The sequence below is a fragment of the Ceratotherium simum genome, chromosome 38, assembly GCF_057802395.1.
Source record: "Ceratotherium simum simum isolate JZ-2026a chromosome 38, ASM5780239v1, whole genome shotgun sequence".
NCBI classification, from domain to species: Eukaryota; Metazoa; Chordata; class Mammalia; order Perissodactyla; family Rhinocerotidae; genus Ceratotherium; species Ceratotherium simum.
The window spans coordinates 15,887,764-15,913,687 of record NC_141937.1 but is presented as its reverse complement, the minus strand read 5'-3'; the positions used below and the strand labels follow the sequence as shown (position 1 = coordinate 15,913,687).

The 25,924-nt window shown below is 45.4% G+C and overlaps 1 protein-coding gene across 2 annotated transcripts; it reads right to left on the bottom strand.

Annotated features, from left to right (window-relative positions):
* Nucleotides 1-366: 366 nt before the first annotated feature.
* On the bottom strand, nucleotides 367-25,415 carry ZBTB2 (zinc finger and BTB domain containing 2). Of its 2 annotated transcripts, none has more exons than XM_004440679.3 (3): nucleotides 25,292-25,415; nucleotides 8,850-9,034; nucleotides 367-3,110 (listed from the first exon to the last, which is right to left on the bottom strand). In XM_004440679.3, the coding sequence occupies exons 2-3, from the start codon at nucleotides 9,020-9,022 to the stop codon at nucleotides 1,739-1,741; spliced, it is 1,545 nt and encodes a 514-aa protein (XP_004440736.1). In that variant the 5' UTR covers nucleotides 9,023-9,034; nucleotides 25,292-25,415; the 3' UTR covers nucleotides 367-1,738. The 2 variants fall into 2 exon arrangements, with proteins under 2 accessions (XP_004440736.1, XP_014650964.1); XM_014795478.2 differs by lacking the exon at nucleotides 25,292-25,415 and adding an exon at nucleotides 24,746-24,817.
* Between the last annotated feature and the right edge of the window lie 509 nt (nucleotides 25,416-25,924).

Genomic DNA, 25,924 nt, shown 5'->3' with positions numbered 1-25,924 from the left:
ATATTTAATAATCTAGGTTTATATAGCATCAACGTGTGTCATCCTTAGGCAAACACCTCTTGGCCTCTTTTTCCTTCCTTGTAAAAGAAAGTTGGATAAGACCATCTCTAGACCCATTCCTGGTCAAACCTGGACCGTTCGTAGCATCTTCATTTAGTTTACTCATTTGATTCTCACAATCTTATGACCCAATGCAGTTATCAACGTCCTCATTTTACAAAGGTGGAAAATGCCACTCAGGGGAATTGCCCAAAGTTCTGCAGACACAAAGAGGAGACAGCGAGAAAGCGACCCCTCGGCAATGCTCTCTGCTTCCCCTTCCTACATCTTTTTGGGTACACAAAGTAAGACACAGATAAAATCGTATTCCCATTTAATTAAATGTTTATTCAATGAAAGTATGTATAAAAACTTACAAATCTGAGAACTCAACTATACATGAAATAGGATGACGGGATATTCAGTTTTTAACATATACGTACAGCACAGCTATTAACTGTTTTTCCCTTCCCCTTCGGTCCTTAGTTCTGGCTCCTGTTTTGTCCTGTGAGACCATTCTGTTATTGGCCTAAGTGAAGATTAATGGACAAATTTTACTGTTTTTAGGCCAATGGAGGAAATTTCAGGTGTTAAAAAAGAAAAAATTTGGAGACTGAACATCAGAATCAAGTTTTTTCCCAAAGAGCAATTAGGTTTTTTGTCCTGATTTCTCTTGGCCATTTTTGATGTTTCAGTGAATGTTGCCAGTAAACTGTTAGCATGAAGACGTTACAGTTACTACATATTCTGCTCACAACCTCCCCTGTAAGATGCTCGTTCCTGTAGCCTTTTTCCTGCAGTACACACTGATTAAAGAGCAGATGGTTGGTGCTAAAACAAGTTTACTACTGGCAACTGCTAGAATGGCCTGTCATTTTTTCATCAGAAAGATAATCTCTAGAATAGTACCTTCAAATCTGATTTTTAAAACCACCAACAAATTTGTCAGAAACTAAAATACAGCATTTTGTTGTTCAACTTTGAAAGAAGCCAGCAATCAGATAAGGCATGTGCATTAATTCACCTCTTCCACACATCTGCTCTTACAAACACACAAACTCACAGCTTGTCATGTTTTATCCAAAAATTAAGATTGCCATCACATTATTACTTTTTCGTGTTTTGTTCAAGTAGATTTCTTAACTAATGATTTTTCTTGACTGGACATAATCTCAAAGGATGCATTCTGATATAAGACACCTGGAGGATGAATCCTAAGAACATTTTCTTGGGTTAAAAGTTTCCCCACACCTTCTAGATTTTGCATAGTTCAGAGCCCGGCTGTATCTCTAAGAAGCATGCTGTATTTTCGAACACTGTTTTTCTGAGAAGGAAGATTTATTCCCAGGGAAAGTCATAATTTTAGCTTACCAAATTGCATTCTAGTTGTTTTGTTACATACCCTTCATTAGTTCCAAGTATGCTTTTAAATAATCTAAGCTTCTCAAAATCTATTTGAGTTTAAAAGTACTACTGACCATTATCTTTCCAATATCCCCTGAATTAAAGTAAATATGTTCCAGGTTGACAATGCACAAAACCTTTAGGGAGGAGGGGCTGGGGACGGCGGAAGGGGGCAAGGAGAGAGGGACCAGGGACCTGTTTGTATCATGCCATGGAGAACTCCAGTTCTGAATTGGGGGAAGGGAAGGAAGATAGTCTTTGTAAAAATGACAGTTTTTAAAAAGGTAAGTAACATTCAGTCTAACAACACTGTTTCCTGTTCCTTTTTGATGGAAGCTAACACTGGGTGGTCAGTTTCCGTTACCTCGGAGTCCCCACTGCCCAGGAGAATGGACCGCCCTTCGTCTAAGGCAAAAACGTCCGAGTTCTGGTTTTGGCAAGAATGTTTAACAACCTCATTGGGGGTGGAGAATGTTTTGTCACACAAGTTGCACTTGTAGGGTTTGTTGGTTTGTACCAACATGTTGTCCATCTGGCTGCCCTCCTCAAACGTGCAGAGCTCCAGAGTCTGTTTGTCCACCATGGTGTACGTGTCGATGCTCTGGTTGAGGCACACGTGCCGGGCAGCCTGGTTGGCCCTGCAAAAGCTCTTGTCACAAGTGCTGCATTTGAAAGGCTTCCCGGTGTGGATGTACATGTGTTCCCGCCAGTGGCTCTTCTGGATGAACTTGCGTCCACAGATGGTGCACTCGTACTTCCGCCTCTTCACCTCCCTCTCCTGGTCCGCCTGCTCCAGGTTGTCAATGTCTGCGATGTCCGAGGGCGGCGGCGTCTCCGAGTGCTGCTGTCCGTCGATGATTGGGGAATCTGAGACGTGCTGCAGCTCACTGTCACTTATCATCCCAGCTTCAGGCACGTCCAAGGCGTCCTTCCCCAGGTCAGCTGCGTTGCTACAAAGAGACAGGGGGACTCGGCTCTCTCCCGGCTGGCTTGACGTGAAAGGGACGCCCGTGTGGATCTGGAGGTGTTCCCGCAAGCTGCTCCGGAGGGTAAAGCGCCGTCCACACAGGTGGCAGGCGTAGTACTTGGGAAAGCTCCCGTTCCTCTTCATGATGCTCGGCTTGACGTGGGCTATGGTGAGGGACGCAGGCTGTTCGTCAGAGGAGGAGGCTTCCAGATTGGTCTCCTCCCCAGGGGGAGGGGGAGGAACAGGAGTGGAAACGAGCTCCGGAGACAGGGAGGTCTGCAGCGGGTCTGAGGGAGTCATGTGTGTCCGATTCACCTGGGTCAGGTTTGAAGTCAGCTGCGAGAGCTGGGAGGCCTCAGGTACCTGTTCTTGGCTCATCCTCGAGGGCTGTGGCCGTGGATCTCGGGCAAGTTTTTCAGGTGCAGAAGCAATCTTGGTGGCTTGTCTCAACTGATGGTCTGCAATCTGAATGCCATACAAGGAAGAAGCCAGCGGGAAAACTTGGTCAGGATGAGAAAAGGCTCCTTGGCTGGCCAGGCTAGCCTCCTGGATGAGTGGGTAAGCGTGGAGAAACTTGATCCCCTGTTCTAAGCGAACGGGATCAATCAGCTGGGGCGCCATCTTTCCAGTGTACATCAAATGTAAGAGATAGCTGAAGATGTCAGGCTGGATGTCAGTTGGTTTCAAACGGACACACTCACTGAAAGAAACAAGGAAAAAGTCTGTAAGTAATGTCAACTTATGTCTCCAACGATAACATAAAGCCTGAAGAAAGAAACAGGCACTTTTAAAGGCAAATGAAAATAAGAACATTCCCCATTTCTTACTATTAGTAAGTTTCATGAAATGGAAAGGGATACTCAAGAGAGATAACTGGAACCTATATAATTTAACTTTAATTATAGTAAGAATAGAGAGAAATTCAATAAATATATTCTAAAGGACTGAGAAAGGAAAAGTTCACATTAAACAAATGTGATATCTTAACTCATAGACTCTTGAAGCAGTTCTTCTCCTAGTAATCTATGTAAAATTTTATCATATCATATTTTTATAGAGAACTCTTGAAGTTCTCTATAACAAATTCTGTGTTTCATAGAGAGGATCCACTGCTTCCTATCAGTCTGAGAGTGACTTGTGACCCAGGAATGGTTAGGAACCACTGACCTGGCTGATCTTGAGCTAAAAGCCTAGGATTCCATATTGATCCAATGGCACCCAGAGCTCAGCAGGAGATCTTTTAAGGTAAGTCAAATGATCTACCTGATCAGAAAATTTCTTCATTTGTTAATGACATAAGGGAGCTGGACTAGCATGAACAAGTGCCTGAGAGCAAGACAACAAAAAGGAGAGAAAAAGAAAACCTAATTCTGTCGCTGCTCTGCAACTCTGACCTAGCTCCAGCATGACGGTGGAAGCACCGTCAAGGGAGGCGAGCCACAGCCCAGCTCTACTGGAGTCAGATCACCTCCCAGCGTTGCCAGACTGCATTAAAGGCGCTCCGGGACAACTCAGTTCCTCACCAAATGTGATCATCCTCATCACTGCAGCTGGGGTTCACAGGCGTTATCTCACTGAACTGCCATTAACTCTCATTTCAGAGATAAGGGATCGAGGCTCAAAGGGATTAAAACCTTGCTCAACATCACAGGGTTAGTAAGCGGTGGAATTAGGAATTACATCTGGGTCTAATTCCAAAGCCAGGATTCTTCAGAGCATTAAAACAATCCTGTGTAGTAGATAAGGCAGATTTGATTATTCCCATCTGAGACACATGGAAACTGAGGTCCCAAAAAGTCAGGTGACTTATCTGAGGCACCTAAAGCAGTGGGGGTATTGCTGATTTTCTAACTTTCAGACTCGACTGTTGCCATCATTCCAGATACATCATCTTGATCAAGCAGCAATAATCAAGAGTCCTCAGGAACTCTTCCTAGATCATCAGTAATGACAGAAATTCTAACGCATCATTAGAAATCAATGAGATGTAGGGGCTGCCTGGTGGCGCAAGCGGTTAGGTGCGCGCGCTCTGCTGCGGCCGCCCAGGGTTCGCCGGTTCGGATCCCGGGCGCGCACCGACGCACCGCTGGTTGAGCCATGCTGTGGCGGTGTCCCATATAAAGTGGAGGAAGATGGGCATGGATGTTAGCCCAGGGCCAGTCTTCCTCAGCAAAAAGAGGAGGATTGGCAGATGTTAGCACAGTGCTGATCTCCCTCACAAAAAAAAAAAAAAAAAAAAAAAAATCAATGAGATGTATATGTCTCTATTATGAGGTATGTGCCACCATCTACTGAGTGAATATATTCTACTGACAATGCATTTTCAACTTCAAAGACATCTTCCTTGAATGCCTTTAGAATTTATACTCACTCATTACACTACTTCTTACTGTTATAACTCTTTTTGGCTCCATTAGCTATTTATCTTATTAACAAATATTTTCCAACATGCTAAAATAAGAACAATGTGCCCTGCTCTTCTAAATTTAATATTTTATTCTATTAAAAAAAGAGAAAGTGACGTTGACAGCAATTGGTGACAGCACAGATTTGAATAAGTACTGAATTGCTATCAGTGTGGGTATATTTCAAGATGACTGTAAAGAAATAATCACGTGAAAAACGTTTCACTACAAAGTATGGAAGAGAAAGAAAAAAGATCAAGCATAGAAACTGGCACCCCTTTGACAGTGTAAAGGGAAAAGTCTACGTGACTAGTTTTTAAAAAGACACACAGATCATTCATATCTTTATTTGGAGTTTTTTCATAGCCTTTTAAATTATTTATATTGCTTTAAATAGGAATGCAAATACAGGCAGTCTTCCCTTTATGCACAAGGTGAGTGCTAACAATATTACGTGTACACTAGAACATATTTAGATGCCCTAGGGAAGTTCAATATTCAACATAAAGCTTCAGGGATTATGTGTGGTGAAGAATAATAATGTAAAAATCAACTCCAAAGCGAAGACATAACTGGAGGGGATCTTTCCAGGGCCGGGCAGAGGCCTAGAGAACTGGCAAACCACAGGCCTTTAGAGATGCAAACACCCCCAAGAGACTATAGGGCATCTTTAGTTCTGCCAGGATGGAATGTTCCTCCAGGCAGAAGGAAGGGATAGTTAGTGAGCCCCTCTGCCCCCTAGAAAAGGGACAGGCACAAGTTCAAAGTGGGGTGTGTTTTTCAGCATCCAGGAGATCTAACTACCAAGTAGGGCCCCTTTCCATAAAAACTCTGCTGTAAGTTTTGTAATTTCCCCTCATTTGCTATTGTCTAGGTTGTCCTCTGTCCACCACCTGTGAAGGATGGTGACTCCACAGTAAACCTCTCAAACTTTAAAGAGCTGTGTGTAGTCTCTGATGGCAAAGAAGGGTGGAGCTGGGGAGGGCCCGCAGAGCTGGTGAGAAACTATGGAGGAGAGGAAGGCGAGTCCCTGGGTTTACTGCCAGCGCCCAGTGCCCAGCAGGTCTCCAGACACCAATTTATCTTGTTTATTTTAATTTGTTTTCTTAAAGGAGAAGTACATGTGCACACACATACACACAGACACTTAAAAAAAATTATTTAGGAAAGTTCCTTATGTGGCATCCAGCCATCTCTATCCTTGCCTGCTGTCATTCCCAGGCAGCCTGACCTGCCTGCTTAATCACCCAGCTCGCTGGGGGCCAGACTCTGGTCACTTCCAAGTCCTCTGGGAAGGACATGGCTCTCTACAGTGTAATTACACCTAAGTGGTTTGACTTGTAGACGTCTGTGTGACATAACACTTTTATGTAGGAAAAATATAGTTTTAGTACAGCTAGAAGCCCTTCGTACCAACTTTCACAGTAATTTACATTTTCAATTTTTCTTTCACTAGGATCTTAAAGTAAAAGACGGGATTAAAGAAATTTGAAAAGAAGGATTTTTAAATAATGTTAGACCTTGTCAAAAGGTTGTACTTAGCAAGGCCTATCCTTCAGTTTTTATTTTTGAGAGCTCCAAGTCTGCAGGCCCATAGGATTTAAAACTTACCGCTTAGAGGAGCGTACATAAGACAGAGACATCTAGTGGTAACTACAGACACAAAACTCTCTAAGCTAAGTGTGAAAAAACTATTCAGTCTTCTTGAGTAGCCAGGTGGCAGTGCACAGCGCCCTGCAAAGGAGGTGCCGGTTTAAAAGCACGTCCCTGCCCTTCATCCAGTATTTGGCTTCTCTCAATGAGGTGGGCAAGGCCCCCGGGCGGCAGTGCAAATGGTATTTATTAGTGTAACACACTAATAAATAGTGTGTTATATCTGGTGCAATAACACACTAGTGTTTAAACTTGGGACTCCTATCTACACAGATATCACATTCCTTTGTTAGAAAGGCATTTACTTACTGCCCTGTACTTAAGATGAGTTTCTTGCATTTAATTAAAACTCATTACGTTGTATTCTTTTGCTCCTCAAAATTAAAATCTTCCCCCTTTTTAAGACAATTTAATTCATAGTGTTGAGACTTCTAAGTACCCATTAGCTATGAAGTCTCTGAGAATGAAGTAAAAGGGAGCATCCCTGGTGTCACAAGATAAAGCCACCTCTGCTTGCCATTAATCCTAGTATTTGCCCATCCTGCTTTTCCAGACATTTATCAAGAGGCTATTATTTACAAACACCTGAACTATACATTTTGGTGTTCAAAAAGATTAGTAAAACCCAGTCTCTGCCCTCAAACTTACGAATGAGGAGGGGAGGTAAGTACACAAATAACAACAAAGGGAAATGTGCAGATCTTACAAAATGGCATAAATCAAGTGTTATGAAATGTGAGAGAGGAAGAGGTCGCTTTGGATCATTCTGGTTGACGTGATTAGGGGAGGGGTCAGGGAAGAGGTGATGGTGACCTGGGACTAAGGGAATGGGCAGAACACCAGCAAACTGGTGGTTCAGGTGAGGGGGTGTCCCAGAGAGGGTAGTCGGAGACGAGGCTGGATGGAGGTCAGGCTCCAAGCGGAGCCTTGAAAGACAGAATAAGGAATCTGTGTGCTGTTTAGATGTGCAATGGGTATCCTCTAGGTTTCCAAACAAAGGAATAACACAACCTAGTAGGTTTCTGATCAAAGGCACACTGAAATCAAAGCAATGCTTAGGAATATCAAGCTGACAGTAATGTGGAAAATGATGAGAAAATAGAAGTGAGAAGGGGAAGGAAAGGACTAATGAGAAAGGTGTTTTGAAGAAAACATGATTAGGGCACTAATAAGATGATTTTAAAGAGATTTTAAGTATGGGTTACTAGAAGATGAAAATGTAGGGAAGCCAGGAGGGACTGGAGGGAAGACTTCACTCAGCTGTAGACACGCTAAATGAGACAAAAGCAGGAGAGCCAATTCCAAAGGTCTAGCAGGCAGCCTGGGGCCTTGGGGAATAGTTGTGGAGACAGAGAAAGACCAAGGCCAGAGGCAAGATCCAGGAAAAAATGAGCTCCCACCAGGAAAGCACACACAGCAAGAAGCATGGCGAGCCCCAGACCAACTCACCCAAACTCACAGGGACTCCTGTTGAGAGCGCAGAACAAGGGATATTCAGAGTTATCAAAATGCAGACGACCCTCAAGAAGGAAGAAAACGGCAGCAGATGCTGCAGAGGACAATGAAGACAGAGGCTGAGAGCAGAGCAGTGGTTCTGCTGGAGAGGTGACCTTGGAGAAACGATTTTAGGAGAGTGATGGGGGAGAAACCACAGCGCCAGCAGATAGGAAGCGTGTGGGGTAAGGAGGTACGAGCAAGGCTACAGATCACCTCCGATCATAGAAGGTTCTGAAGAACTTTCGTGGTAAAATACAGGAGAAGCAGCACTGCCATCAAGACAGCCGTGTAAGGAAGTGCTGATCCTTTATGGACTTGTGGAGGGGGCACAAAGTATAAAATAAAAAGTACAGAATAAAAACCAAGGGTAGGATCTGGGAGCATGAGGGTGGAAGATGGTTTTCCTTAGACGGGGAGAGGCCCTATTCTCCAAGAGGAGAGGTGGGATGAAAAAACTAAGTGAAGAGACTGAGATTGAGATGTTTTAAGAGAGAAAAGAAGGAAAGTGGAGGAAAACACGCCATCAAGCTTCTCATTAGAATAGGAGACAAGGATAAATACTGAACGTCAGGGGAGAGTGGGGGGGCTGGGACTGGAGGAGCGAAAGGATGGGATTAACGAGGTCGTGCAGCCAGCTGGTAACGGACACCAGAGAGGGTGTTCGGAGGTGGAGGGCTGCTTGGGGCTCAAGGACTCCTGAAAGCCTGAGTGACCAAGATGCGGAAGGGGGCAAGTGAAGTCACGAGGGACGTGGGAGCCCAGGAGCCTGGGGAGAGGGAGTGAGACCCGTGGTCTTGCAGAGGGCAAAGAGTGGGTTCAGTGGGAAAGAGGGCCCCGGAAGGCAGAGTCCACAGTCATTCGATATTAGCAACCACGTTAGTTACCTGGTCTGATGGACAAACAACATCTTAAAGTAATTGGAGAATGAAGCAAGAACGGATTTGTGTGCCTTGAAGTACACATCGCCGATGGCAACCGTGCAGTCACACAGGAAACCGAACTCGCGCTGAGCGTTTAACTGCTGCAGGAGAATAAGTCCATGGTTGGCCAAATCCATGTTTTTAAAAATCTGCAAAGCAAACAATTTGTTTTTTTTAACAAAGGTGATTCACAAATCAGTATGTGTCCTTTATAGTCACCAATAGTAACGATCACAGCTAACACGGCAGGCACTGCTCAAAACGTTACGTAAATTAACTCAACTGGTCTTTACATCAGCCCTCTGGGTGGTTCTGTCCTTACTCCCGTTTTACACATGATGCATTTAGGGTAGATTCAGCGATTATGTGATTTGCCCAAGTTTGCACAGATGGCAAGTGGAGGGGCCAGGAAATGAATTTGGGTAGTCTGCCCTCGAGACAGCAAATATTCCTGGATCATTTAGTCTTTTAGTTTAAGACTCTATTTTTTTTTTTATAATTTTATTTATTTATTTTTCCCCCAAAGCCCCAGTAGATAGTTGTATGTCATAGCTGCACAGCCTTCTAGTTGCTGTATGTGGGACGCAGCCTCAGCATGGCCGGAGAAGCAGTGCATCGGTGCACGCCTGGGATCCGAACCCGGGCCGCCAGCAGCGGAGCGCGCGCGCTTAACCGCTAAGCCATGGGGCAGGCCTCTAGTTTAAGACTCTAAATGCCAATTCTAATGATCTATCAGAAGTGTCAACTCTTCCACAGGGATAAATAAATTAAGGTGGGGCCACAGCAGGGTCGGGTGAAGATCTCACTAGGTTTGGGGCAGTTTTCCATTTCCTACCATGAGGACACGGCTGCCCTGCCCCGACAGGAGATAATAACGACACATTCATTACTCCCATGGACGCTTACACTCATAGGATGGGTGCTCTTCTTCTTTTGTGGAGGAGGAAATGGGCTTGAGAGGTGTGAGTAACTCACCAAGGCCATCTAGTAGAAGGTGGGGAAGTCAACATTTACATCTGAATATTCTGACTCCAAATTCTAAGATATTCATTCCTCACACTTCACGCAAACAAACCACTAGGCCTGACTCTATCTCTAGTAGGGGCACTGCCCCTAGAGGAGGGCTGGTTCATGAAATCAGTAGGCTGCTCTTTCCCAGAGTCAAACAGCATTTGTAAAAGCCCACCACACACAGATCAACATTATACTGAACAGTGTACTTCATGGTTAGAAAGAGTCGACGCTTTCTCCCTAAGACTGGGAACAAGGCAAGGATGCCCGCTCCTTCTATTCAACACAGTACTGGAAGTTCCAGCTAGTGCAATAAAGCAGGAAAGGAAATAAAGCACATATAGACGGGAAAGGAAGAAATAAAACTGTCCCTATTTGCAGATGACATGATTATTATGTAGAAAATCCCAGGGAATCTACAAAAAACTCCTAGAACTAATAAATGAGTTCGGCAATGCCATGGGATAGAAAATCAACATACCAAAATCAATTGTAATTCTGTATCCTAACACTGAACATGTGGACACTGAAATTAGAAATGTAATACAATTTACAATCCCCCCAAAATGAAATACATAGGTGTAAATCTAACAAAACATGTAAAGGACGTCTATGTTGAAAACTACAAAATGCTGATGAAAGAAATCAAAGAAGATCTAAATAAATGGAGAGACATATCATATTTATGGTTAGGAAGACTCAACCTAGTAAAAATACCCATTTTTTCCAAATCAACACAATTCTTATCAAAATCCCAGCAAGATTTCTTTTGTGGATACAGACAAGAATATTCTAAAATATATATGTAAAGGCAAAGAAACAGCTAAAACAATTTTCTTTTTTTTTTTTAAAGATTTTATTTATTCATTTTTTTCCCCCCAAAGCCCCAGTAGATAGTTGTATGTCATAGGTTCACATCCTTCTAGTTGCTGTACGTGGGACTCGGCCTCGGGTTGGACGGAGAAGTGGTGCCTTGGGGCGTGCCCGGGATCCGAACCCGGGCTGCCAGCATCAGAGCGCACGCACTTAACCGCTAAGCCACAGAGCCGGCCCTAAAACAATTTTCAAAAAGAGTAATAAAGCGAGAGGAATCAGTCTGTCCGATTTCAAGATGTATTATGTAGCTACAGTATTCAAGACTGCGTGGTATTGGTGGAAGGATAAACACACAGATCAACGGAACAGAATACCAGGAGCAGACCCACATAAATACGCACAATTTGCTCACAAAAGCACAAAAGCAATTCAGTGGAGGAAGAATAATGTTTTCAATAAAGTGCTGGATCAATTGGGCTTTCCACAGGCCAAAAACAAGAAAGAACTTTGATCTAAGTCACGTACTTTATATAAAAATTAACTCAAAATGCACCACAGACTCAAATGTAAAACACCAAACTGTAACTTTTGGGGAAAAAAATGGGAGAAAATCTTAGGGATCTAGGGATAGATACAGAGTTTTTATACTTGACATCAAAGGTACAATCCATAAAATGAGAAATTGATAAACTGGACTTTATCAAAATTAAAAACTATTGTTCTGTGAAAGATCCTGTTAAGAGATCCTGTTCTGTGAAAGATCCTCAAAGACTAGGAGAAAATATTTGAAAAGCTTTGCAAACTAGTGCTTTGATAAAGGACTAGTATCTAGAATATATAAAGAATTCCTGAAACTCAACAGTAAAAAAACAATCAAATTAGAAAACAGGCAATTGACTGGAAGGGACATTGTACCAAAGGCGATATACAGATGGCAAATAAACACATGAAAAGATATGCAACACCATAAGCAATTAGGAAAAGCAAATTAAAACCACAATGAGATTTCACTACATACCTATCAGGATGGCCAAAATAAAAAATAATGACAACACCAGATGCTGGTAAGGACGCTGAGAAACTGGACTGCTCATATGTTGCTGGTGGGAATGTACAATGGTGTATCCACTCTGGAAAATGGCAGTTCCTTAAAAAAAACTAAATATGCAACTACGATACAACACAGTAATTGCACTCATGGACATTTACCCCAGAGAGACGAAAACTTATGTTCCCACAAAGACCTGTACGTGGATACCCACAGCAGCTTATCCGTAATAGTCAGAAACTAGAAACCACCCAGATGTTCTCCCACGGGTGAATAGTTAAACACTGCGTGGTACGCCCATACAACAAAACGCTACTCAGCCACATAAGAAGAAATGACGCTGTGGCTTAAGGTGGGTGAATTACAAAACCAATCCCCAAAGGTTACATACTGTATGATTCCATTTATATAACATTCTGGAAAATTACGCAAATGGAGAACAGATGAGTAGTGGAGGGGAGGAGAGGGGAGCAGGAGGGAAACAGGTTTGGCTTATGGCAACATGAGGGATCCTGTGGACAGAAATGTTCTGTAGCTCAGATATATCCATGTCAATACCCTGGTTGTGATATTGCACTACAGTTTTGCCAGATGTTTCCAGTAGAGGAAACTGCGTAAAGGGTATATGGGATCTCTCAAAGATTTCTTGCAACTGCAAATGAATCTATAGTTATCTCAAAATAAAAAGTTTAACTAAAAACAAAGCCCACCACATTAATTAATTAGCCAGATTTTTAAAAAATGGTAACTATGATGCTTAACTTCAGAATTAGGGAAGCTACTGTGGAGAATGCATTACCAACAAGCTTAAAAAAGAAAAAGAAAAACAAAACAGACCCATGGCAATTCTTACTCAGCTGGTGTTGAACTCCCCACTCTCCTTCCTGTTCTGGGGATGATGTGGCAGGTTCAGAAATTAACAAGTGTGCCCCCAACTAACCGAACGAAATGGAATAAGACTTTAAGAGAATGATCAGCTCACAAAGCAAGAATCCAGGATGTCAATTTTCGTGTTTTCTACCAAGAGCCATATCCAAGTGTGAGAGGAGGAGAGTCATCCAAGTTTGCAGTGATGTAGGTAGAAAGACCCAGACTATAGATTCATTTAAGCACGAACATCAATGGCATGGCTCAGGAACTTAGTTCCCCAACGTCTTCTGCGTATGTCAGAGAAGCTGAAAGCACTAAGATTAGGAAGGGGAGACAGAGAAAAGGCATGGGGTTCATGATGAAAGCCAGAGACGCTGCCAGGTCACAAAGTAAATGGGATTACAAAGAGACATCACTCTAACCTGAACCTCCACCTGGATAGAACTTCAGAGGCTTGTCTTCAAGGCTGTTCTCTGGAAAGTGCCAGAACACTTCATTTTCCATCTTACTAACTTGCCTTTCTCTACAAAAAGGTACAATATCCTCTAAGAGAAGACTGTGATGAGCTGCTTTATCACACACTCTGACTCTGATCATGATTACCTACATGCTTAGGCAGCTTCCGGTGTCACTTTCACAGACAGTAGCTTCAAGTACAGTCACACATGACAATTTATCCCTTGACGACAACGACGAGAGTGGCTATTACCTATGAAGTGTTTACTATGAACCATTCATTTCTCTTTGTTATTCACTTAATTTCACACTAGCTTGAGCTATCTGAGGTATTGCTACCCATATTTTACAAATGAGAAGCAGGCTTACAGAGGTTAGGTAGGTTGCCCAAGATTATAGAATCTGTAAGCACGAGAAGTGGGATTTAAACTGGGGTTCATCTAATTTGTCAGAATATACTATATGCAGGTGTGTTTGTTTCAAATTAATAAGAAACATTATTTTTACTACTGCTTTAAAGTATATATGCTTGTTGTAAGAGATTCAAATATTATGGACACACAATAGAATTGTCCACGCAACTCACCCCCACCCATTTCCCCATACTCCAGCCAACACTGGGTATTATTATTTTTTAAAGAATCTTTGGGCCAGCCATGGTGGCCTAGTGGTTAAGTTCAGCACACTCTGCTTCAGCAGCCCAGGTTCGGATCCCGGGTGCGGATCTACACCACTCATCAGTGGCCATGCTGTGGCCATGACCCACGTACAAAATAGAGGAAGACTGGCAACAGATGTTAGCTCAGGGCGAATCTTCCTAAGCAAAAAAAAAAAGAATCTCTGCCAATATCACTTCTTTACCTTGTATGGATTTGATGATGAACTGAGTATATTTCTATGTTTATTGATCATTTATATTTCCTCTTATATCTCTGCATGAGCTTTGCCCATTTTTCTATGGGGTTGTCTTTTTCTTATCCATCTGTAAAACACTTTGTATATGAGAAAATAAGCCCTTTGTCACATACGTTGCGAATATTTTTCCCACTTTCTTTTGATTTTGTTTTATAGAGTTGTTTTTTTTTTTTTTTTGGTGAGGTAGATTAGCCCTGAGCTAACATTCGTCGCCAATCCTCCTCTTTTTGCTGAGGAAGACCGGCTCTGAGCTAACATCCATGCCCATCTTCCTCTACTTTATATGGGACGCCGCCACAGCATGGCTTGATAAGCAGTGCGTTGGTTCGTGCCTGGGATCCGAACCTGTAAACCCTGGGCCGCCGCAGCAGAGCGCAGGCTCTTAACCTCTACGCCACCAGGCCGGCCCCTATAGAGATTTTTGACATATATAATTTTATGTTTTAATGTCATCAAACTTATCAATATTTTATAGGAAGATTTTGAGGTTTGAGTTTTTACATTAACCAATAACTATCATCTCCTTCGATACAGCCAAATGTACGGCTCCCTCTTGTTCCATGAACAGACTAACAAGTATTTTATCCAGACCATAAGAATGAAGCCATGATAAAACTGCAAAATGTTTCTTTTTTAAGGGTGTCTACTAGTTATTTTTAGGATCTCAATTTAGGAACATCTAGAACAGGAAACAAACTGAATATGTCTTTCAAATATAGAGGGAAGAACACACGTACAGGAGTCTCAGAGAAGTGAAAAAACCAAATAAAAGGAGGAAAAATGAAAAGAATGAGTTACATGTTCAAAATTCACAAAGGAGAAAAAACTCTCCCACAGATCAATTTTTAAAAATCTTATTTTAGAGACTAAAAACACCTTTCTCAAGAAGAAAAATAAAAACAACCCCTCTAGATTCTTACAAATGTGAATGAGCCTGAGAAGATGGAGTGAGAGGGAGGAGCGGAAAGGAGGGAGGAGACCAGAGCACCTCACCAGCAGTTCCCACCCCACCCCCGCCCAGCTGACAACACTGCCCTTTCCCAAATGTTATTTCCTCATCAGGGCCCCCTTCATAATCTTTCCCATGAGGCTTTGCTTGCACAAGATTGCTGTGTAAATGGGGGACGCAGCATCTCCCCCTTTGTCGAAATGGATGTCTGCTCGCCCACCTCCATCACCTGCTCACTGACCGCATCACACCTGTCCCCTCTGCACTGAAAATGGCTCAGCAAGGTCACCAGGGGCCTCTGTTCCCCAGCTCTATGGACCAGCAGCTCACTCGACCTCTCTGCGGCATCTCATACCCTTCCTCTTGCTCCATAAATATTCTGTCCTGGCTTCCAGGCCACTGCGCTCTGGTTTTCGTCTCACCTCTGGCTATTCTATTTTAATCTCCATCAAAGACTCCTCTTTCGCTGATGTTCCTTTGCCTTTGGTCCACAGCCCACTTCTCATTCTGCAGACTCTCTTTGATGATCTGATCCACTTCTACTCGGCTGTCCCACAGGAACCCTAAATTCAATCTGGGTAAAACAACTCAAATCCTCTCCCCATCCCCCATTTCCCCCAAAGGGCAATAAAAGCTACGGACACAAACCTGTTTCTTCTGTATCCCCAGCTCATGGCGTCATCACCCACCCCTTGACCAAGCCAGGAATCTCAATTTCCCTTTCTGGCCTCCACTTCTCTCACTCCCCACATCAATCAGTCACCCACATCCCACCAATCTGAACTCTTTATCCCAGTGCCATGCCTTAGCTCTGCCTCCCCACGCATCTCCCGGTCTCCAGCTCTAGCCTCTCCAATCCATCCACAGTAATCTTTCCAAAGGGCACATCTGATGTTACTATCCTGCTTAGAATCCTCCTGTGATTCCCAACTGCCTTTAGGATGAAACCCAAATTCCTCAGCGTAGCTTGGCTGGTCCTGCATGACCTAACCCTGCTTACTCTGCACTACATGCTCTAGTGCTAATCTAAACTAATGGTTTCCAGACTTTCAGATTTCATAGACCTACTAAAAACAAACCAACCAACCTTGAAACTGGGGGTCCCACAGAGTGGGGCTCCCTCTTACTTTGCAAGAGAAGGCATTAAATATTCATGTACCCAGTAGGGATGAGGAACTTTTAAATATAAATAGGCAGAAAGGACATGATGTCAGAATATCTTTCTAAAGAGGAAGGACAGTTGGCACTGTATTCAATATATGGAAAAAATAAATTTTTTTTCTACTGCAAAAATCATTACAACATAAAATTTTACTCTATAACATTAAGTTGTGCCTAATTGTTTTCTTGATACAAGACTGTCCGTTTGGTGATCTTTACGAAGAGATCGTCAAGTGTCTCATTTGTTCTGAAGTCCAAGTGTTATCAAAACTCCAGTTTCATCTGAGTATGTTGATAATAATGGAGACAAAATAATGTTATTTCACTCACTTTGGAAATTCTGGATGAACTGAGATAAGCTGAAGAGCAGTTTTCTTTGCCCAGAAGGTTCTGAATGCCCAGGCCATTCTTGGGCTCCTAACAGTCTCCAACACTCACTGTTCAGAGGCCTCCACCCAACGCTGGGAAGCTTAGCAACCCGATTTCTACTCACACGGTCAGGAGACGGGGCCTCAGAACTTCTGCACCAGACCTTTGAACATGCCACGTTCTGAGGCACCCACCACGTACTGCCTGCCCCACCTCCCTCAGCTCTACCTGTTTTCTGCAGAATTTCCCTGACCCTCAAGATCACAAGGCTCTTCTTGCCTTCAGAGCATCTGTGAACATGCCTGTTTACATATGTCTGCCTGATACTTCTAGAAAGCCAGCACTCAGTCTTATTTATCATTTATTTCTTTATCCCATGTGTCTAGCATATTGTCTGGTGTTCAATATTTGTTAAATAAATTAGTAACTATATGTTTGGAGAGGAGAAGAGCGCTGAGCTCCAGTCACAGTGTGACCTACGACTAGCTGAGTGATTTGGGGTAAAAGTTCAATTTCTATTTATCCTAGGTTAACCTAAAAAATTCTCAACAATTTACTGTGCACTATGTTTTAGAAGAATTTTTCAATTTTAAAATGTCACTTCGTGTTTCTTCATGCTAACAATTAAGTTCTGAATAGTGCTTTATAGTTCACAACAACCCTTCACACGTAACATTTAATCCTCAATAATACCATGGAATATCGTTTTCTTACTATTAATTATAATAATTAATAACCACAGCATTAATTATAAGTGACCACTTGTTATGTGCCAAGGATCAGTTACCCTCATTCCAGAAGAAGAAATTTAGACTTAGAGAAGTAACCTGCCCACAGGTGGGGCTAGCTCTTAAGAAGCAGATCTGCGAAGTGGTAAATATTTGGTGACAGCTTTCTAAGGTGCCAGGCACAGCGGATGCAATGGTATGCAGAATACACAGAGTTCCAGGGTGTAATTAAATAAGTACACAAATTTATAACAGCCAACTCTGATAAGAGCTATCAAAGAAAAATGTAAGGAAATAGGAGGTCACAAAACTGGAGTCTAATTTGGGGGCTGGGGGTCAGGTAAGGCTTTGGTGAGGAAATGCCAGTTAAGCAGATGTTGAAGAATAAAAGAGTTAACTGCGCAAAGATGGAGTCTTCCAGGCAGAGAGATTGGCATTTGCAAAGGCCCTAAGATAGGAAGCAGCAAGATGCAGTTGAGGAACTGAAAGGTCAATGTGGCTGACGGGCAAAGAGCCAGAGAAGCATGAGGCAAGACGAGGCTGGAGACTCAGGTCTTGTTAAGGACTTTGGTCCGCATCTTAAAAGCAATGGGAAGCCACTGAAGGGGATTTTAGGCAGGGTGACATGATCTACAATGTAAAGATCATTCTGATCTGATCTGTGTGATCAGACGGCTGCAACTGTAGAACTAACCAAACTGGTGTGGTGGTGGTAAAGAGGTGGGCGAGGGGAGACCTGTTAGAAGTGGTGGGGAGGGGAGGTCTTCCAGTGGTCTAGAAGAGAGAGGACAGACTGGTGGTGGTGAAGAAGATGCAGGGAGAGGGACAGGATTTAAAAGACAGAAGATAAAAAATCAACAGAACTGGTTGGTAGATTGGATGGAGGAGGATGGGGGAGATCAAGGTGTCCACGATGACTCCTAGATTTCTAACTTGTGTAACTGGATAGATTGTGGGGCTCTCCGCTAGGACAGGGAACACAGGCAAAAACCCAGTTTTGTGGGGAAGATCATGAGGTTACTTCAGAGACACTGGGCCTGAGATACTTCTGAGACACCCAAGTAGAGATGTAGATGTTGGTTATATTGGTCTGGAGCCCCAAAGGCTTGACTGTGATTTACGTCTAAGAGTCTTCAGAGAAGCCAGGTGTGTCGGACTCCAGAAGCCACATCCTTAAATCACTACGTGATAGTTCTGAGAGGTTAAAACTGTAAACAGGAGTCAAGTGAACCCCGGTCTTCTGGGTGTAAATTTCATGCTCTTTCCACTACCCTGCTCTATAGACCATTCCTAAAAATTCTCATTAATCTCAGTCACAGAAGGCCGGCAATCTGACATGAAACTGAAGACCTGTATAAAGGTCTTCAGTTTAACTGTTAACGCATTTAATACTGTAAATGGAACTTAAAAAAAAAATCGTTTCTCTTTCTTAAATCAGGAGAGCGAGCAGAGAGGAACTGAAGAAGAGTAGAGCTGGGGAGGGGAGGCAATTCTTAACAGTGGGTTTTCACAGAACATCTTCTTTATGGATGTATATGTGTACGAAGCGATTTTTTTCTTAAGTAAATTCTGAGACTTTAAGACATATCATGTTGATATAAGTAAAAAATACTTTCCAAAGCCAAATATAAATGACCGTTTATATTATGTAATGCTTTGGCTTTTCTCTTCATCACTGTTTCCCACACTGATAACGAGATACCTCCTAGATGCCGGGTGCCTTCAGCCTCCATCACGTAGCACATGTGGGCTCATCCTTCAGTTCATCTTTTGGAGGTGCAGCTAAATGGCACAAATATAATCATATTCTGTTTTGACAACCCAAGTTCCTCTTTCACTTTCAATACAAGAACAGGAGACCAAAGCAGCTTTTGGGAATTGATGATTCATTTTTTAAAGATAATAGCCCTTCTAAGACACTAAATACCACTTAGACTACCCATTTCAAGGGTACTAAAACGATCCTCTTCTGAAGCCCTTGATTTTACTTAAGTGAAGCATAAATGAATACTGTAATGCACGGGACATACCAGTAACAGAGAGAGCACTACCCACAAGTAAGATTGATTCTTTCAAGTAGTTCAGACCACTTACCAGGATGAAAAAATGGCTTTTCCAATGAGTATTATTAATAATTAATATTTGAGGGCCCATAAAGTAAACCTGAATGAGGCTGGTCATTTGAATTTTAATATATTTTTAAATTGCATTTCAAAGCTAGGAAATGTATCTTAGTTAGTTGGGGTGACAGATTAGGATAATTTTCTTTAGTCAATCCTCTTCCACAGTAACTAGAAAAACGAGGGACATAAACTATGTTTTGACTTGTTTCGACTTCGGAAAGCATTGCATTTGTAAAAGATTTGTCTTTTCCATTATATTTTGCTTAAGTTAACATTAAAATTAGTTTTTAATTTCTGAGTGTAAGTGGAGGTCAGAAGGAGGCAGTTCAGGGACAGTTTAGCTGTCAAGGAAAAGTGGGTCAGAGATTGATGGCTAATAAAGAGTAGATATTAGGGCCGGCTCCGTGGCTTAGCGGTTAAGGGCGTGCGCTCTGATGCTGGCGGCCCGGGTTCGGATCCCGGGCGCGCCCCAAGGCACCACTTCTCTGTCCAACGCGAGGCCGAGTCCCACGTACAGCAACTAGAAGGATGTGAACCTACGACATACAACTGTCTACTGGGGCTTTGGGGGGAAAAAAAATGAATAAATAAAATCTTTAAAAAAAAAAAAAAAAAAAAAAGAGTAGATATTAAAGTGATAATTCTAAAGGCACTACGCTATAACCAACTTTAAGGAAACCTACATGTGACCACACGGCAAAATTTAAAACCTAATCTAATTTGCTTCTAATAACCCACCAAAGTAGATATTGCCTTTCTTTTTACATGCTGTATGATGATTAACAAAATCAATCTGCAGAAAATATAAGCACCTATAGGTATAGCTCACTGTATGCCAGAGAAGAGCTGCAAATGTGTGGTTTTTTTTTTCTTTTTTTTGGGTGAGGAAGATTAGCCCTGAGCTAACATCTGTTGCCAATCCTCCTCTTTTTGCTGAGGAAGATTGGACCTGGGCTAACATTCGTGCCCATCTTCCTCTACTTTATATGGGCTACCGCCACAGCATGGCTTGATGAGTGGTGCTCTGGTCCATGCCTGGGATCAGAACCTGTGAACCCTAGGCGACTGAAGTGGAACGCACAAACTTAATCGCTATACCGCCTGGCCAGCCCTGCAAATGTGTTTTCACTCAAAGTCTTAACTGAATAATTTATTTCAATATTTTAGGGTAGAAGTTCTCAAACTTTCTGGTATCAGGATCCCTTCACACTCTTTAAAATTATTGAGGACACCAAAGAACTTTTGTTTATATGGAATATTACTAATATTTACCATACGAGAAATTTAAAAAATATGTATTAATTTAATTAAAAATAGCAATAATAAGCCCATTGCATGTTAACAAAAATAACACATTTTTATGAAAAAATGATTATATTTTCCAACATAACAAATAGTGAAGTGGCATCTTTTTATATTTTCACAAATCTCTTTAACAGAAACAACTGGATTCTGCATTTGCTCTACTTCTCCATTTACTCTGTTGTGAAATCTGTTCTGGCTGAGGATTGAAGAAAATCCAGCCTCACCCACATATGCAGGTGGAAAAAGAAGTATTTTAATAGCCTTTCCAGGTAATTGTGGATATTCTTCTTGGATACTACACCAAAACTTGACAAGTGGTAAAGGTTAGTTGTATGATCTAAAAGTACATCAAACGGGCCGGCCCCGTGGCTTAGCGGTTGAGTGCGTGAGCTCCGCTGCTGGCAGTCCGGGTTCGGATCCTGGGCGCGCACCAACGCGCCGCTTCTCCGGCCACGCTGGGGCCACATCCCACGTGCAGCGACTAGAAGGATGTGCAGCTATGACATGCAACTATCTACTGGGGCTTTAAGGGGGAAAAAATAAATAAATAAAATCTTTAAAAAAAATAAAAATAAAAGTACATCAATGAATGAAATTTCCCTACTCTACTACAGTGAAATTCATTCCTCTATGTGGTACTTTGCATGGATTTTTTACTCTTGCATAATTTTTAACATCATCCATTGCTCATTATGGAAATCTTATAGAAAATATTAACTCACTGAGTTATGCAGATGTTCCCAATGTCGACACATTTTGTCAACAGTGAAAAAGGCCAATAACGTCTTAGTATCATTATGAAAACAGTTTTGACCTGGTGGAACCCTGAAAGGGTCCTGGGGATTCACAAGGGACTGTAGACGACACTTACACAACCCTAGTTCAGAACCACTCCGGGGACTTGGACAATCTAAGTGACTAGGCGTGGCATGGGAGAACACACACACACTTCAAAATTGTTCTCAAGATGATACCGATGCTCACCCGTGCTTGGTGCAGAACTTAGGGGTGTACACGGTTTAAAGGAACTGTACATTGGGCCGGCCCCGTGGCTTAGCGGTTAAGCGCGCGCGCGCTCTGCTGCTGGCAGCCCGGGTTCGGATCCCGGGCCTGCATCGACACACCGCTTCTCCGGCCATGCTGAGGCCGCGTCCCACGTACAGCAACTGGAAGGATGTGCATCTATGACATGCGACTATCTACTGGGGCTTTGGGGGAAAAAATAAATAAATTAAAAAAATTAAAAAAAAAAAAAGGAACTGTACACTTAAACCTCTTGTAAAGTAAAAAAGTTGTTTCACAAGTACTTAACCAGATACATAAAAGTGCTTTACAAGTTCCATCTTTGCACACTGAGCTTTCTTGAAATGAGAAAGTCACATGATGCACACCACAAGCATGTGAGCTGCAGATTATGTGTTTGAACATAAATACCAGACTCCAACATGGCCTTTGTACGGTAAAAAAATATGGTCCTCGATGTCTTAGACTGTCAACTCGTGCTAAGTGTGCTGTAGCTACTGACTCCAGCACGTAATGCATATCAGCACTGTAAAACGCTACATCTTATTTATTATCAATGTAAACTAATATTTTAATTACTTAAGTTTAATTTGCTAATAACAATTATAACCTACTTGAGCATAAACGAGGTTTAAAAAATGTTCTCGACCTAATGCTTAGAATGTTCTTCAGGAAAATAAAAATTCTCCATTCCCTTTTAGGTTTTCGAGGTCATGCTTTGCAACCTGAAGGCCATAAGGAAGTAGGAAAAATGACAAATGGCCTTTTGCAATTGATGGGAAAGTCTCCAGCTTCCTTCACTGTGACAGCCTGGCGCCACACTACTTGCCCAAAGTTACTTCAGGGAAGGGTGAGTGGGTCTAGCGATGAAGCACACCAAAAGACAGGTAAGAGACGGCAGGGCAGTCTCCAACTCCACACAAGCTGATCCTGAGCCAACGCCACACATCAGCCTTAGATGTCTCCTTCACTCCCTACCTCCATTTCAGCAGTTCTCAAACTGGAGAAAGCACACCCCCTGCTCGGGATAAACAGTGTCTACAAGGTGTATCTGCTTAGAGGGTCGGGATAAATAAAATTTTATATAATTTTTATATTACAAAAGTGTAGATTTTGCAGGACAGTGCAAAGTTCATATTCATCTTAGAGATAAAGAAACGGTCACCGCGGCAGTTCAGTTATTCTATGACTTATGTTTACTCTCTGCTGCTGGAGAATTTCGGTGGAAGACTTTGTGGAACACCATCTACTTACACCCTCTTTGAAGAGCAGCTTTGAAACTGGCAAGGAAGCAGCTGGACCGTACAACAAAGCTTTAGGGGCGGTTTATCCGCCCCCCTTTAACCGACCCCTCCGCTGTTGGCTATTGGTGGCACTTAATACCACTGGTATATTACTTCTTGTAGTTTAAGATCTTATGATGGTTTCAATAACAGGTCAATTCTTTGGCTAGAAAATAAACCACGACTCTATTACGTGAGAAACGCCCAGTTTAAAGGAACCTGGCATTAGTGGTAAACTTTCTTCTTAAAAGTTACCTTTTAAGAGTTTGAAAACACCCTGGATACACACCAAGGGTATTTAGAATGCAAAATAAGATTTACTTTGACAATTAATTTGGCTTGTGATACATCAGAAACGAGGATTTAAAATGTCTTAACTCTGATTTTCTGTGACAATTTCAGGCCTCTCAGAGTACAATGCTAGTGATAGGTACGCCGTGCTCCGGTGCTCCAACAAGGTCAACATAGAGGGTCCACCCTAGACACGACAGCGCAGCCCCTCTAAGCAAACCCAGAACACCTGGAGTTCTGTGTGAGCCCGTTATTCCCACTTCCTTTATGCTTTTACTAAAACCACCTACGAAAAGCAATACAATCGAGACTCGCACACTAAGCGGGCTTGCTGTACGACGAGGGGCAAATGAACACCGCAGACGGTGGGGGAGCACAGCGCCCGGCTTACTTCCCTGCGGCACAACTAGGGGTCCAGCAGGCGCAAGTTCCTGCGGCAAACGGCGCGGCAGTACGAACCGTATTCTTTCTGCCCAGCCACCGCCCTGCCTGCTCGGCTCCCCTGCTTCCTCTGCGGCCCTCTCGGATTCACTACCGGCTAAAAGACGCAAAGCTCGCTCCCTAAGCACCTTCCGTATCACCAGCTCTCTCGGCAGCCCTGACGAGGAACTGCAGGCGGGGGGGCCCCGTTAACCGAGAGAACGCCCCGCCTCCCCCGCTCGGGGCCCGGCCGGGGTGTGAGGGCCGGGAGCGCGGCTGCGAGCGGGTCCCACGCCCCGAGGCACAGCAGCCAGAAACCGCAGCGCCGCTCTGGGCCGGCCGCGGCCTTATCGGGGCGCAGATCGCCCGCCGAGCGGAAGCGCGAGGCCGCCGGCTCAGCGCGCCCACACTCGCGGCCGGGGCCGCAGCGGGCGACGCGGGCAGCGCCCGCGGAGGCCTGCATTTCCCCGGCCCAGCGGACAGCAGCCTAACTGCCGCCCCGCCCCGCCCCAGGGGGCGTGGCCGGCCAGACCCGCGGGGGCCCTGCGGCCCGGGAGCCGCGCACTCCGGCCCCGCCTCCGCCCCCGAGGGGCTGGGGGAGGGGAGGGGCGACGCACTCGGGCTGCGCCGCACGCCCTCCGCTTCCCTCAGCCCCGCGTGCGCGCGCGCGCTCGCTCCAACTCCCGCGGAGTTTAACACAATGCCGACGCCTACGCCGTGCGCAACGCCCGGGCCGGCGCAACAGCCCCGGCGCCGGGGGCGGGGGGTGGCCTGACAGGGAGAGGGGGAGAGCGCGCGCGAGAGCCGGAGACAGCGCGAGACCCGAGGAGGCCGGAAGCGTGCGTGCGCGCCCCCGCCCGCGAGCGAGGAGGCGGAGCCACAGCAGTAGCGGCAGCAGCTGTAGGAGCCGCTGCAGCTGGGAGAAGCGCCAGAGAGGCCGGGCCTGCTCCGGTCGGACCGGATCCCTCCCCTCCCCTCCCCCTCCGCTCCCCTCCCCCAAACCCACTTCCGCAGCTCGCGCGGCCTTGCCGCCGAAGAAGCAGCGGCGGCAGCAGCCGGAGGCGGCGGCGAGGCGTCGGCAGGATTACGCACCTGACGGGCCCGCCTCTCGGGGCTCCAGCGCGGGACGCTCACCGGCCGCCGCCGCTCGGGACGCGCTTCGCGGTGGCGGCGGGCAGGGAGGGACCGGCGACGGGGAACGGAACGCGAATCGCCCCCCTCCCCTCCCCTTCCTCCCTCCCTCCCTCCCTCCTCCGATCCGCCGCCCGCCCTCTCGGCTTCCGTCCCCTCCCCCTCCCGCAAAGCCCCGGATGGAGCCGCCGCCGACTCGCCGCCGCCTGGCTCCGGGGGATGGTTTTGTCAGGCGGCCAGAGCCCCGGCGCCAGGCGCAGCCGCCGCCGCCCCCGCGGGGCGCCCCTGCCCTCGCTTCCCAGAACCGGGGCCCCGTGTGGCCCGGGCCTTCCGCCTGCCTTCACCCAGAGCCCCGGGACCGGGGTCATTCGTCCTCTTTGTTGCCACCGCCGCTGCCGGAGCTGTTGGCGAGCCCCGGTGGCCCCCGCCCTCCCTCCGCCGCCCCGGAGCCCGAGCCGGGGGCGGCACGTGGGCACCGGCCCCGGAGGGGAGGCGGTGCGCGCTTACCTGTCGCCGGTGCTGCTGCTGCGGCGGGGGGTGTGGAGGAGGCCCCGCTGGGCAGCCCTGGCCGCGCTCTCCCCGCCGCCGCCGCCTCTGCCTCTCGCTGCTGCTGCTGCTGCCGCCGCGGTCGGTGTCTCCGGCGCGGCGGCGGCGGCGGCGGCGGGGCTTTTCCTGTCCGGTTACGTTAAGGTCACATGACCGAGAGAGCGGAGCGACTAGTGCAAAGAGGCTGAGAGCGGCTCCCGCCGGGGGGGAGAGGCGGCGAGAGAGCAGTGGCGGCAAGAGCCCCCTCCGCCCCCCCAGCCGCCTCCCCTCCCCCCGCCCGCCTCCGCCTCCGCCTCCGCCTCCGCCTCCTGCTGCTCGGCCGCCGCCGCCGCCGCCTGCAGCACTCTACCCTGCCGCTCCCACCCAGGCTCCGCGCGCCGCTCCAGCCAAACTTCTGCAAACCATGTGCAGCCGAGGCGAGGAACTTCTCTCCACCTACTGGGGCTGGAGGCCTGAGTCACCAGCCCCATGTTTACATACAGAGTTTAGGTAGGACCATCCTGGAGATGCTCGGGGAAGGGATGGAGAACGACTGCTCGGATCCTTGTGCAAGCTTCTCCTGCTTTGCAGGCTTCTGCTTGACATCTCTGGGCC

Excerpts from the sequence above, each read along its gene's own strand:
- ZBTB2 (XM_004440679.3), bottom strand. The coding sequence starts at position 9,022 with ATGGATTTGGCCAACCATGGACTTATTCTCCTGCAGCAGTTAAACGCT. Across the intron at positions 3,111-8,849 it reads TTGTTTGTCCATCAGACCAG|TGAGTGTGTCCGTTTGAAAC; the intron begins GTAACTAACGTG and ends TGTTTCTTTCAG.